Source organism: Gobius niger (genome assembly GCF_951799975.1).
Source record: "Gobius niger genome assembly, chromosome: 1".
NCBI lineage: Eukaryota > Metazoa > Chordata > Actinopteri > Gobiiformes > Gobiidae > Gobius > Gobius niger.
Window position 1 is genome coordinate 59,902,290 of NC_136852.1, and position 15,594 is coordinate 59,917,883.

The window sequence follows — 15,594 nt, forward strand, 5'->3', positions numbered from 1 at the left end:
TTAAAACGGGTCAAAGGCCCACCCACCTAAAACTGCTTTTACTCAAGCTACATAAATTATGATTAGTTCAACAGCTTTTCTTTGCAAAGTTTAAGGTGTTGTTTTGTGACATATGCCCACACACAAGATACACGTAAACATAACTTCTTAGTGTTTGGAAATACTTTATTGTACTTAACCAACTTGGAGTGAAAAGCTCAGTTTGTGCATTAAAGAAAATGTCTCTATAAATGTGTGTGAAATCCGTGTCTGTTCACGCATTAGATCATGTTGGCTTGTTGATTCTTCATCTTGTCTATTCATAAAAAGCTGATTCAGCTTGTGCCTGTACAATTGGTCTGTGCAAGAGGTCAGAAAATGATGTGCTTGATTGGAACCTAAATCTGACTTGGAAGGTAATTAAAAGTAGAGTGTGTTATCCATCGCTCCTCATTAATATATTTGAATTAGGCACATTCTGGGGGGAGACGTGGGAGAAAATCTATGCCGCTTTTACGCTCATCTCTCTTTGTCAGCTCGGCCCAAACGGGGAGTGTCGGCTCATTATCCCCCGCAGGAGATGAATGGGTCGGTCAGTCAGTGCACGGGGCTCTGCGATGCTGGACGAGAGCTCTGGCAGCCCTCTCTTTCTCCTCTCACCTACAGCACGAGTGAGTGTCTAAAAGGCGGTAAACACACGCAAACACTCGCGATAGTGTACGTGCTCGTGGGGAGCAGGTGTCAACACTGGCTAAACAGATGAAGACGATGGACACAGGCGGCACTCACTTCCCGTGGCTGATACTAGTAACCAGCACGTGCATACAAAAAGCACATCAGTGTCTGACTCCGGATTAGCAATAGTCTATATCCGGGATACGTAGTTTTAAAGACTAACACAAATCATATATTGGCATTTGTTTTCAGTCTTTTCCAAAACAGACACCGAACCTTTGAAACAATACAGTGGTGAATTGTTCTGATCCAAAACAGGTTACATTTTGTTTTAGTAGTTTTTTTCCTTCACCGCCAGAGGGAGCTCACAATCTGATTTCAAATTGACCACAGATTCAAATAGTGAACTGAAGCTTACATGGATCAAGCCTATATATATATATATATATATATATATATATATATATATATATATATATATATATATATATATATATGAGAAAATACTGTGCTATCTATAATAAAATGGTTGTTTTATTATTATGCAACCAAAAGAGAGAGATAAAAAGCAAAATATAGCATTGCTTTTACCTGAAGAAGATGTAGACTATAATCTTATTTTGTCTTTATTCAACCTATTGAGAGACAAGGTTTCAAGGAGTCCTGCGTAGTGGGCAGTGGATTAGATTAGATATTCTTTTTCTATTCTATTCTATTGCTGGGTTTCAGGTGACATTACAGTGTTCTAAAGGCCTATAATCCTATAATATTTAATAAGATGGGGGGTTTGTACAGAGAGACATTGACGTTCATACATTTTCTTTTTAGATACGACTTGTGAAAGTGTGATGCAGTTAATAGGGAAAACTGGCTCCTGCCCCCCACTGGGTCCTGTGACATCATCACATTCTAGACCCTGAAAACAACCAATTCTATTCTATGTAAAGTTCACTGCATTACATGTGCAAATGTGGTAAACCGTTACTGAACTAATCCCCTTCGACATCTTGCGCCGAGCATTGGTCTTAACAAATCTAACGCAGCTTGAATAGGTCATAATTATTGTTAGCCCTCATCAGTCGAGGAGGTTGTTCAAATGAATATAGCGCAGCCCATTCAGAAGTGTGGCCTTTTTGCATATGACGTCACAGGCCTGCATCATGTGGGAGAAGTGTCCGCAGTCATTACCTCGAGCACATCTCACAGCCAGCATTGAGCGCAGCCTCTCCACATGGCTCCAGATCGATGAGAGCGGGCGCAGGTGATCAGAAGCAGCATCATCACGGCCAGCTGCAGCGCGTGACCTTTCACTGGGGCACCTCGGACATCAATTATTAGCATCTTTGTAATGAATACACAGCAAACAACATTACATCACAGCAGCGCACCTCCACAAGCACGGTTTCCTCAATTAGAGCAGCTCCACGAGAGACTAACAAACCTCATTCAACACATTCATTCATGAGGTTTATACAACAGTTATGCACATGGCTGGAAAATACATTCAGAACATAAGTAAATAATGATACAGAGGCAATCAGACTAGTAGTAATATGGTGGATGAAGTGTCTTGGACCTGGGTTTTTGAATAGCTGACCTTGGGATCTGGGGTCAAATGCTCCAAACAACTGAGCCACTGTTGTAGTCCTCCCATCCCAAAGCCCGCCTGGTGATGTCTTGTCTGACTCTCTTTTACAAATGATGTGTTGTGCTGCTCACTTAACAACATGCACAATCTTAAAATGCTCACACTCACGTTGCAAAACTTTAAAGAACGGCCCAATCGGCCCCTCGGCTTTATAAAACAGGATGGGTGAAAAAGGGTGAGACATTTGGCATAATGTGAGAGCCGGACCTCGATCCCATGGCACCGAGGTTGAAGCAGGGTTCTTTGTATATGGCTTAAACCTCTTGTCTACCGGATGTGCCAGACTTGTATTGTTTTCATGATAAAGACTTGATTCATCATGAGGATCTACTTTGTTTAAACAACTGTTTTATATTATTCAATATTCAATATTATACCTTTTTTTTTATATATATTATTATTATGTTGGATCTACATTAAAACATTAGAACTTAGCTATAACAAAACCCAATCCTGTATCAGTTGTTGATCTCGAACTTTTTACAGCAAGCACCACCTCACCACCATACTCTCAGACCAAGATCAAATCAGGACTAAACCAGGTCTAAAAACTGCAAAATATAGATCTAAATTGGACTGAGTTATATCTAAACTGAGTGTAGACCAAGCAGAAGACACTTATTATACTGAAGTAAGTAATTAAGTTAGTAAATGAAAATATCACCCGAAGAATCCCAAGTACCAGTGGTACATCTACCACAGTTTGATGACATTACAGTATATTACAGATGATCAGACATGCCCGCACCATGAAACCTGTAGAGTAAAGATACAAAGATAAAGCTACAGTTCCATACAGACCCTTTCCCTACCTCTCCTCTATCCTCATTCCTAATTGATTGCAGATAAGTTCATAACAGCTGGTGTAGCCAGTCTGGCTGCATGTTTTTAATCATAGACCGCTTTTATGCATAATTATGATGTAAATCAATGTGAAATATTCAGAATACAGTAGTATGATTGGACAAAGTAACGGAATACGGTACAAAATACACTTTAAGGCACATATTCAGTATTCTGTAACTAAATACAATTGCAAAATGTTCTTCCAAACACTGGTAGGTATTTCACCTGTTATAACCTACTTTTGGTAAATGTGACAAAAATGCTATTAGACCTTCAACTATCAAGGTATGTAGGGGAGAGCTGCCATCCTCATGACATCACACTTTAGGAGTTGAGTTCTTCTTGAGCAGGATCACTCACATATGAATGAAACAAAACAGATCCAGCGAAGCTTTACAATATATAACGTAACTCAAAGAAATGTAAAATGGGCCTCATTTTCCACTGGTGTAGACCAGTGGAGTGTGTAAGAGGTCAGTTCAAGCAGCATGGGTGAAAAAGTGACAGACTTGTGTGATAAGAGTTTTAGCAAGAATGTAAAAAACAGATTGTTATGAGGCAACACATGCATATGTCATACAGCAGCACATAGTTATTGAAGAGAGTACCACTATCATAATGGCATGATAGTTCACTTGTCCCCACAAAACTGGACGTTGATATTTATTAATCTATGCACATGCTTAAAGATCAACTAGAGTATGAGCCTAAACAAAACAGAACGCATTGTGCATAGTGTAGAGCACACTTTATGACGGTTAGGGAATAACTTATGTGTCCAAATGTTTGATCCAGATTCATGTACGGTTCGGTTGAGGAGCCTGGAGCTGGCGCGTCTTTGTTACGCTCATATGCGCTGGCTCGGTGCCTCTCGTTGACCCTGTGATGCGGCCTGCCACAGCGCGGCTATAAAAGCCGCAGCTCCCAGGCTGCGCTGTATTCTCCTCAAACTCACTTCATGATGATGGTAGCTCCGCGCGCACAGCTGCTCCTCTTCCTCGTGTCCCTCTCGTCACGGACGGGTCTCAGCCGATACATAGAGGTAAGGCTTGGCCACGTGACGGTATAGCATCCTGTCATTTAAGTAGGGTAAACTTTGCGCTGATGTTACTCCGCAGGAAAACGATGCCTCTGACGGACTGTACTCCTTGTTGAATCTGGAGCAGAAAAGGGGAGGAGAGGATTTTATTTTTCGTCGACCTCTCAGTAAGTGGTTTAATTTAACAGCTGATTGTGATTAACACAAACATGTTATTTAACGGGCTAGAAACTGGTGTCTGAACTAATACAACTTTTAGAAATGTAATGGGCCGATCTATAAAGCAAACATGGGTGTTACATTTGCGTATTAGGCCTATTCTTAACCTCAAAGTACTGCAGCTTGATTGAACTTTGTGTTTTTGTTGGTTTTGTGAAAGTATGTTTTTAATTAATTTTATTGACTCTTCATCTGACTGAGATAACACTTTTTGCCAACACAACCTACAAACAAAAACCCAGGAGACACTTAAAAATGTGCAAACGCTCTGTTACAGATAGAAGTTCTAATTTAGAGTTGTTTTGCTCCTGAGTTTAAGTCATGTTGATGAAAAAACAAGTTGCTTCAGATTTTTGTTTACATTTAGAATTGAAATTTTGGATTAATTATCAAATATTGTTTTCCCCTCATACAGGACAGATGTAATTTGTGGTCTTCCGTGCTATGAGTGAGAGTGTTATCTCTATTATGTCTTGCAGGGTGCTTGGACATGCTGGCCACTGAAGGCTCCTTCACCTTCATGGCGTCCCATCCACAGCTGGCGTGTGCCACCTTTTTGATTGCTGAGCCCAGTGAGGTCATCAGTCTGGAGCTGTCTGACGTCAACATTGACTGCAGTGCCGGAGACTTCATTAAGGTCACACAAAACACCCCCACACCAGCTTCCCAAATTGGTCTTTATCACAGTCAGAGGAAGCCTGAAGTTATTCCTGTTTCACTGATATGTTGCCGATCGTGTCTAAGGCAGTGTTTTAGGCATGACTTCCCTCTGCATTAGTTTATGACTCAGGGTCAGAGTGGGACGAAAAGTCTTTGCGATGAGGCCAAGTTTGTGTGGGTTCAACAAGTGCCATAAGGTGTTTGGTTTGTTTTTTACCACAAAACCGGAAACAGGTCTCTGAAATGTGGGATGTTCTTAAAACTCAAACTCATCAACCACGCTCTGGGCATCTTCATTCAGCAGGGAAACCATGGCGCATCGTTTCTCCTGAACCACTAATACTTCAAAGATTACCAGTGTATTTATAGAAGAGAATTTGCATGGATTTAGGATGGTTTTATTTCAGAGTGTCTAAGAGCCCTGCGCAGATGATGATGCTGTAAATCTGGAATTCACTTTACATTTTACATTTGGGTTTCTCTCCAAAATTGCTCAAGTGTATCACCCCAGGAGTTTTCTTAAATGGTTGCTTTGTTTTTTTCTATTTCAGTATGTAAGATGTTGTATTTCAAAAGGACACTATAGTAGAAAAACATGTGGCATTCATTATTTAAACAGTGCATAATGTAAAGACGTGTATTCTACTCCCGGTTAGATGTTTGATGGCTGGGTGCTGAAAGGGGAGAAGTTCCCGAGCAGTCAGGACCACCTTCTGCCCTCACACCAGCGCTACACAGACTACTGTGCGTCCAGCGCAGCCGGCTCTGCTGCCCGCTCCTCTCAGAACGTCGCCATGGTCTTCTTCCGTATCCAAGGGGCCGACAGTGGCTTCACCCTCACCGTGAAAAAACTGCACAACCCTTTCCGTAAGTCCTGTTTTTTTTTTACACCAGAGTTTGATTTACGGAAAACTCTGATAAACATGCACCGAGGACATGGCCAAAGTGAGGTGTACATTGAGTTTAGTGTTTAGAGCGTGCTGGAGGTCGTGTGCGCGCATGTGTATCCTTCCTGAACATTTGCGCTTGGCCAAGCATTAATCAAGGCCCAGGGCGACAGCAGGAGATTGAATGAGAGGCATGCACCTGTTTTCCAGCTGCCTGACAAACATGGTGTGAACACTGTGTCAAGCAACGTAACAATCAGAGCAGACACAGAAGACTGGCACAAACACCAAGTCTGAATGGGCTGTGTATAAGTAAGCAGTATAAATCACTTTGTATCTGTCCGCAAGCAGCAGCTGCCCTCTGGCCCCTCTGCTGTGGCGTCATATGTTTCATTTGCGTCATAAGCTCAATAAGAAGCAAACAGGACAGACTACTTCAGTATGTTCTCTTTATCCATTACACAGAGACACACATCTTTAATGCACAAAGAGCAAATTATCACAAATTGATGTTTGCAGTTTTCTTCAAAGGATTATTATGTTAAAATAAGCTGTTTGAGAGTAGTGTGTTTTGCTTACTTGGTATGCACACTCCATAAGAAAATGTTGTTGATATCTTCAGCGTGCCATAATAAAACTGGAGCTTAGTAATAGCCTCATTGAGTGATTGGCATTTCAGTCACAACTGACAAAATGACAACCTCGTGAATAATGTCTTGTTTCAGTCAGTGTAACTAAAGAGCTTTCAGTTCACATTCCATTATTTCCATTTCTTCATTGTCTAAAGTGAAATTGGATTTTCATGCTTAGTGCTAATTGTGCCTCCCCGACAGTCACTTCTGATCAGGTCTAATCTGTACCGCTGGGTGTCAATAATGAGTTTGTGGGGTGAAGGGAAGTGTTAATTTGACGTGGGTTGTCCTTGTGTGTGTGCAGCTTGTAACATCATGTCTCAGAGTCCAGAGGGCAGCTTCACCATGGTGATGCCACATCAGCGCAGGAACTGCAGCTTCTCCATCATCTACCCTGTGGAGATCCGATTGACAGAGCTCAGCTTGGGGCAGGCCAAAAGCAATGAGCTCATCCCACAAGTGAGACACTCACGTGCACAGGCACAGATGTGTCCATTCAGTCAGCGCTGCACAGACACTTGCACACGCATTGCGCACATACAGAGAGATGTGCTCAATACTAGCCATTTTGACTAAGAGGATTCAGCAGAATGTCCAGTATTTATGAATATTAATAGTATAAGCGCTCACTTTAGCACTTACACAGACACCTTTTTATTATTATTCCATTATAAAACTCTGTGGAGGATATCTTAAAATATATTTCTGTGCTGCATAGAGGTCATGGTTAAAGACACAGACACATGTGTGGCGCAGAACAATATGAAGTGTTGATAAACCAGGGAGAAGAAAGAGTCCTGGCAGTGACTCTGACATTCGCTGCCAGACTCTGACATTATGATAAAGTGCCCTAACACAGCCAAATACAACAGGCTGACATTTCCTCTCAAATGTTAGGGGCAGGTATCCAAGGGATCCAAGCCAAGTGTCAGAACAAAATGTGTGTGTTATCCAATTCAAAGCAAATGTGCTATAATCTACAAGAAAAGGGTAAACCCTCTCTTCACGGTGTCTGTGGGCAGTACATATTACTGCTGTGCATACATTTATGTTAGCGCAGTGTGTAGGTGGAGGCTAACTGAGAATTAAGGCACTTCAAACACCACCTTCTTACAATATCTTTATTGTGAGAAAAACGGCTTAATTGGATTATGGTGAGATTATCTTTTTCATTATTATAGCAAATCGTAGTAATAGACATGCATGGCTGCAGGGGTACAGTAATGATGCCAGAGGGAACAACTGCAGACACATTTTTACTAAATCGTGGCATTTAGCACTAGTTGACTGGGTTCTACACATTACTGGAATCATCTGTGTTCCAGCCGTAGTTGGAAAGAAAATAGTAAACAGTGTCTCTGACAAAGGATTGTGTGATGTGTGCAGCGGCAGGTCTGGTCAGCCTGCTCAGGGTCAGGCGACTATGTGGAGCTGTTGGGGGGAAACGGAGTGGACACTTCCCATATGTTTCCTGTGGCTGACCTCTGCTTCTCCCTCAGTGGACTTGGTAAGTTTTAATGCATATGTGCAGTGCATTTATATAGACAAAGCTATACAACGTGAAGACAGAGGTGATATATTTCCCACTGCCAATCAGTATTTTAATAGAAGCGTCCCAGTCAGTCAAAAGTGTTTCTCTTTCTGTTTCAGCTCAGATGAAGATTGGCTGTGATAACTCAGTGGTGCGACTGGTGTCCAGTGGTAACTACGTAAACCGTGTCTCATTCCAGTATCGGCTTCTGGAACAAAACGAGCTGCCCAAAGCTGCGGAGAACAGCCTGGACAACTTCTGCTCTGTGGAGTGAGGGCGCTCTGCGCACACACACTGACTTTGTATTTGGTTTTTCAGCGTGTAAACACCGACTTCATTTTGAATTCACATGCATTCAACAAACAGCATACAGTTTCTTTGCCTGCATTTACGATATCAAAATGTGTTGTGTAAGTTATATTTATTCACAGTTATTTTATTATACCTTGTTACTTAATCAAGTATTTTCTGTTGTTTTATAAAAAGTACATTGCCTTCAAAGCCAATCTGTACAAGACATGTATTATTCTCATTTCAGCTGTCACCTCTGTTTATAATATTATGACAATTAAAAATAAACACTCGCATGTTAAAGCACAATTCCTGTGATTTTAAAAATGCCTTTTGGAGCAGCATGTTATGTTTCGGGTAAAGTGAAGAATATTTTTGGCAATATGCAATGACATACTGTAATTATAGCAAATTGAATGAGCAAAATTGAAACAATTGAGGCTAAAATTGTATCCAGATTGTTTTGAAGATGTTGCTCTGTGGTGGTTCTGGTTCTGGTTTCCTCAGCAACACACTGCAAATGTAAGTGCCTTGCAACCACAGTTTTACAACTAAATTCAGTGATATGCAACCAATCAAATAATCTTAATTACAAGTGAAAATATAATTGTCTGTTGTGAGCATGTGACGCAGATACCACTGTGACGCACATACTGTATTTGCCTTTTTTTCTCATAATCCCATCATAATCCCTTGTTGCATTAAAAATAGCCTCAAGGTCGTTAATAAATTCACGACAATAATTGAAACATGCAGTGATTAACAGGTTTACACAGCTCTCTTGTTACTGGTCACCCCTCTCTCTCTGCAACAGGAGAGCTCTGAATGAACGCAGCTCTTAATGGGATTACAGCCTCAGTGCTTTTATTCAGCTCGACATATTTCTAAATGCGTCTTGCTTTTGATCTCCTCTTTACATGGAATTAATCTCAAACCTGCTCAACCGCAATGATTCAGTTAAGCAGCGGATGTCTATTCACTCCACGCAGTGCAATGTTCTGTTCCGCAACATGAAATATCTATGAGGCCATCGCAGCGACTACATTTGAGAATAGTTTGTTTGTGTTCTAAATTACATGGCTGTTCTCTGTAGTATGCGCGCTTTGGATTTGTGAGAAGCCAAACGTGAAACGCTTATTTAAAGAGACTAGATGGAAGTTGTCTTTTTTTTTTTTTACTCCCCACTGCCACCTCAGGTCTTACGTGTAACTGCAGTCTCTTTGTTAAAGAAAATGTTCTTACCTGAGCTTAGACCAGTTAATGCGTAACTGTCTGGTCTTTATGTGTGCGCTCAGTCACGCAAAAAGACCAAAGATGTTGTTAGCATTTAGCCTCTCCTCCTCTCCTCCATGGACCCACACAGTAATAGGCCACTATTTACTTTAAGCTCGTGCATGGCGATGGACATACAGTGGGTTGCATAAGTATCTGTCCCCTTTAACTTTTTGACATTTTGTCTCACTATGGACCATAAACATAAATAATGATTTTTTTTATTTTTTATTTTGTAGATAAAAAACTGAAAAGTGGGATGTGCCGGTCCCCCTTTTCTTTTAGTGCAACCAATTGCCTTCAGAAGTTGAATGAAGATTTCTGATTGATCACATGGTGACCCAATGACTAAATAGAGTCTACCTGTGTGTAATCTAATGTCAGTTCAAATACAGCTGCTCTGTGATGTCTCAGAGGTCTGTTAAGAGACTATTGGGGAGCAGACAGCATCATGAAGTCCAAGAACATACCAGACAGGTCCGGGACTTATTGAGTTATTAAGTTATTGAGAAGTATAAAGCAGGGTTAGGTTATAAAAAACATTTCCAAAGCTTTGAACATCTCTCAAAGTACAGTTAATTACACCATCCAGGAATGGAAAGAGTATGACATCACTGCAAACCTATCAAGACCCGACCGTCCTCCTAAACTCACTGACCAAACAAGGATGGCACTGACCAGAGCTGTTACCAAGAAGCCTGATGACCCTGGATGAACTGCAGAGAGCTACAGCTCAGGTGGGGGAAACTGTCCACAGAACAACTATTAGTCGTACACTACACAAATATGGCCTTTATGGCAGAGTGGCGAGAACAAGCCATTTTTGAAAGAAAATCATAAGAAGTCCCATTTGGAGCCACATGGAGGCCACATGGTGGCTTTTTTGTTTTGTTTTTTATTCCGTCTAGTCTCTTTAACATAGGCCCCCGACTACTCTTCCAACATCTAAAATTGCACCCTTCATGGGTCAATACAAAACACATGTATAAACCATCATTATTATTTATCTGCATCAATGAACCTTTTCTCTTGACCTTTAGCTGCCAACAACACGTCATCATCACATCATCACGTCTTGGAGAACTTATGTGCGGTGGCCATCAGACAGAACATAAAAAACAAATTTGCTTCCAAGCAGAACTACACAATAGAGTATATTCAGTTCATCCATTTTAACATGCGTTTGATCTTTTATAAACTACTTTTCTGGACTCTGTGGAGATGATTTAAAGAAGCACGTTTGCATGAGATAAAAGTCCAGCTTTGATCATTGTTGTACAAATGGAAAAGGATTGATCACTGTGCCTCACAGAAAGCTGGTTGTGGGAAACCTACGCAGACATGGGGAGAACATGAAAACTCCAACACAGAAAAGCCCAGTATAGGTGGGAATCAAACCTGGGACCTTCTTGCTATGAAGCACAAGTGCCAACCGCTGTGCCACCGTGCCACCATTACGTTGCATGCTTTAGGAACATTAGTTACACTGGTTTATCTCATCAGTACGCCAAGCATGTTAATCTTGAGCATTATTTATAGAGTGTCTCTACATAAGTACAACTCAAAGTACTTTATGCAGTAATTGCAATCAATAAACATTTAATTTATTTATTTATCAGGACAATGTACAGTTACATCATGCTCGTGAGCAAATATGCTTGTACCAGACTAATAATAATAATTTCCATCTGTAGTCCGAGAGGAGAAGCAGAATTACAATGTGAATATATACAGTGTAAATAATCATTCAGTTATCATCATCATCATCATCATCATCACATCACCATCACCATCACCATCACATCACATAGCATCACATCCATACCACAGGCTATGACACATCATTCCTTTTCATGTTCATAAATTAGACTACAGTTATCACATGTGGTCATCATGTATACAGTCACACAGCAAGGCAATGCTCTCAAACCTTACCTTACCAAAATCTAAAATATCCTGTCCTGGTAAAAGAACTTATGAGCAGCAATTGGTCTTTACGTTGCATTTTAAGCTGTACAGTGAATCTAATTAATTTACTCATGAACCATGCTTTCACTTCTTTGGTGAAAGCCCTGCGATCATCAAAGCTCAATAGTTCAGTGGGGAGCTCTTTCCCCACTGAAATCCATGTATAAACAAGTTGGAAGAAACATAGTCATGAAAATACCAATAATTGGTCTCAAAGTGAAGATTTCCAGGTAATGAGTGTCTTAATTGGGAAACATAGCATAGTGTAGAAGGAAAACCACCAGCAGACCAGAATAAGCTGATCTCAGGGGCCTGCAGAGGTCATACAGGGCTCATACAGGGCTCAATTAAGAGACTTATGAACCATTAGTCCTGACCAGGGTCCTTGCTCAAGATCTGAAAATGATTCCCAGGCACTGCTCCTGACTGAGAGCTCCACTGGAAAGAAAGAAGAAAGAAAGAAACATTACAGAGAACAAGTTTTCACTGGGGAACAATAAAGTCTGTCAAATTGTCTTTTCAGGTTAATAATATTGGAAACTAGCGGATTGTGACATAAGTCGATGAAGCAATGAGAGAGCTTGTGTTTTGGACTTACTTCTAATAAACATACAGTGTAACCTTAGCTGACATTAGAATCATTTCCAAACGTTTTCATTGGTGTGGCTCAGAGGTGGGGGACTTAGGGTGGCACCAGGACTGGAACAAGACTGCGGCCTGATACTGGATTTAAATTGAGAACACTTAGACTTCTGCATTCTAGCACTTAAGTTAGTTCTCATTTGAGGCCAACTCTCTATATATTACTTATTGCTTGGTGATATAGGCCCCCTCCGAAATAAATCCCTCCTTCCTTCTCCCACAAGCTTCCACCAAGTCCTCGGTGAAGGCCCCTTCAGAAGTTCCTTCAGTCGAGCACTTGTAGCGGGGTTTTCAGACGGACTTTCCCTCATTCCACGGAACAGACACACCTCTTTTCCTGGACAGTACAGCCCACTTATGTCACAAGATTAATTGAATTGAATTTATCCTTACTTTTTCCTACTAAAAATGCATCATATATACTAGCTTCTTCAAACTGGCAAGTGAGGCCTTTTCCACTGCCAAGAAAATCATATCAAATCACATCACAGCTCTATTTTATGTTAACAAATGTTTATATGGCTGTAAAATTCAAATTCAATTTTGACCCTTCTAAATAAGAGTGAAGAAGGAAGGAGGAATTGGTTTTGGAAAGGGTCTGTCACGCACACGCCTCAGCAGAGGGCATGGGCACCTTAAGGCTTTAAAGCTTGTATGATGCTATTATGTTCTTATTGCCACACCTTTATGTTGATTTTATACTTGACAGTTTCGGCTTCCTCAGAGGTTGTCACGTGGTGTTGCTGTGACGTGTCTGGTCAGCTCATTGAAACCGATTGGCTCTGTCTTCCTGCTTGTAATATTAGGCTGACAGCGCCATTTGCAGTCCGACCTCTTTAGAACTGTGTCCCAGGTGTGGTAAAGTTGGTATGCCCCCTCGTCCCGGTTCACAGTCTGCGGGGCGTGCTTTCGAATCTCGATGGCTTCTCTGATCCAACGGTGGTACTTGTTGCTCTCGGTACCGATAACATGGGCATTGTCCCAATCCATGAGGTGGTTCTCCCTCTTGCAGTGGTCTGATATGAAAGACTTCAGCTGTTCTTGTTATGCTTGTCGTCTGGTGGCTCGTGTGCACGCTTTTGATGTTTCCATATCACATTCTATGCTCTTTCTTCCTGATGTTGATGTTGAACGCTCTACCGGTTTCTCCCACGTATGATTTCTTCCTCTGAGAAAGGCCACAGTTACGAAATCAACATAGAGATCTGGCTATAAGAACGTAAAAGCGTCATCACGAGGAGACCTATTGAACTGAATTGGACTATTTAAAGTTAGCAATATTTTAAAAACTGAGCTAAAACTATTTTTTGCAGCACAAACTATGAGGGGTCAGGTTTACAATGGTCGTAGGAAGAGAAAGGAATCGGTTTCAGAAAGGGCTCAGCCTCTTTGGGTGGGGTGGTGCCTGGAGTGGCCAATCAGATTCCAGGGGTGGTCGATGCAAAAACAATAACAAACTTTCAACTCAAATGTTGACCATGGTTTAAAACATGGATCTGCAGTCAGTCTGTTTTGTTGTTTTAAATGTGATGTAAATTTTATATTCAGATGCTTAAGACATGTACATTTTTATATCAGCAGCTTGCCCTGAACCAACAGATCATAACTAATTTAAATATTTCAAGAGACAAGTTTGTAAATGCACCACAATATCACCATGCACCCAGTTTTACTAGTCATGTTTGATCTAATAAACTCAGCGTTTGATATGCTGCACCGCAAATTATGTTTTTATCAGTGTCAATTCACCTTTATTTGTGTTAAGTCATGAGTCACACAGATTAAAAGTGTTGAATGCCACAATCACTAAAGGGCTCTTTAATGATTGTGGCCAGATACAAACACTGACAGTGGAACATACAATAGCGCAGCAGACTGCAGCACACCCAAGTTGTAAGCCAAACCACAGATGTTGATTTGCTGTTGTATAAGCAGCTCTTGATTTATAGCCATTTAGGTGTGGTTTTTATCATGTTTGCATTTCTCCAGTTGTTACATTTTTCAGTATTTAACAACAGCAGCAACAACAACATTTTTTTTTTTAGCCTTTATTTAACCAGGTTAGTCCCATAGAGATCTTAGATGTCTTTTACAAGAGAGACCTGGCCAAGATGGGCAGCAACAAGGTTTCCATACATTAAAAAAACATACACAACATTAGTTAAAACATTGACACACAGATGATCTGAACTGAATTGACATAACAAGAGACTTGAAACTATTTCAAGAAATAAGGTCCATGATTTCTAAGTCTTTCTGCTGTAAGTTCCATGTAAACGGGGCCGAACAGCTGAAAGCAGTCTTTCCCCACAAACAAAACTCAGTATTATAGCCAAAATACTCAAGAGAAATATGCAGCAAAATAACAGTTTGTGTATCAGGCTGGGACATTATATTTCCTCTCTGGTGCCCTCTACTGATCAACTTTAGCTACTACAAAAAAGTGGCGTTAAAATCGTAAAATTTACATATAGTTTATGATACAGTTACAGTACAGAAATACCAACAATATACATTTAATGTCCCTACCTGATTTTTTCTTTTTAAGAAAGATTTAAAATCTTGCCACAAAAGAATCAAAGCCATGAACATTTTAGGACAACAGCTACATATTAATTTGTTTCACAGCGCACTGGCTGTTGCCAGTCAGTGCAGAATGCTTTTTTTTAATGTCAGATATGTGTTATGGCAATAGCCATAATGGGAAATCCTAACAACAGAGGGGAGTATATCCCATAATGCTGTGCCCCGTTACACAGGTCTCCAGAGCAGCAGCTCACTCCCACAGAAAAGACATTGTTGCAAATATCACTCCTCATGCACTCTTTGGTGATCAGGTTATCTGCAACTGAAAAAGAAATGAAAACATTTAGTAAAAAAAAAAAAGTCAAGTCACAATATTGTTAGGATAAGGCAGTTAAAGGTACATTACACAACTTTTTATGTGAAAAGAAAAGTTGATATTTGTGCAGGTTGAAGGTTTTCACTACTGACAGATCCTCTCACCAGAAAACCTACAAAACAACTGATCCTAGAGCATTGTAGAGACCACTGTGATTGAAAGTAAAGGCCCCATGCTGACCCCTCATACAGCCGCTCGGTCACTACAAAGTCAAATACACACTAATATCAAGTCTTTTCTTTCCGCATAAAAAGTTGCATAATGTACCTTTAAATAAGTGTTAATGTTAGGCTTTTTTGAGTGAAATTATCTCTTTATCTTATCTTTATCTTTTTCTGTTGACACTTTTTAATGACGAAAGCCCTCCCGAGATTCAGAATCAATTGCCAATGAACTTACCTAT

The 15,594-nt window shown here is 40.6% G+C and overlaps 1 protein-coding gene across 1 annotated transcript; it reads left to right on the forward strand.

Moving 5' to 3' along the window:
- The first annotated feature begins 4,074 nt into the window (after positions 1 to 4,074).
- On the forward strand, positions 4,075 to 8,670 carry LOC306980428 (corticotropin-releasing factor-binding protein-like). Its single transcript, XM_079579796.1, has 7 exons — positions 4,075 to 4,190; positions 4,267 to 4,354; positions 4,886 to 5,043; positions 5,723 to 5,933; positions 6,890 to 7,044; positions 7,972 to 8,092; positions 8,236 to 8,670. Exons 1-7 carry the CDS (start codon positions 4,107 to 4,109, stop codon positions 8,388 to 8,390), a joined length of 972 nt encoding a protein of 323 aa, XP_079435922.1. The 5' UTR covers positions 4,075 to 4,106; the 3' UTR covers positions 8,391 to 8,670.
- Positions 8,671 to 15,594: the final 6,924 nt, after the last annotated feature.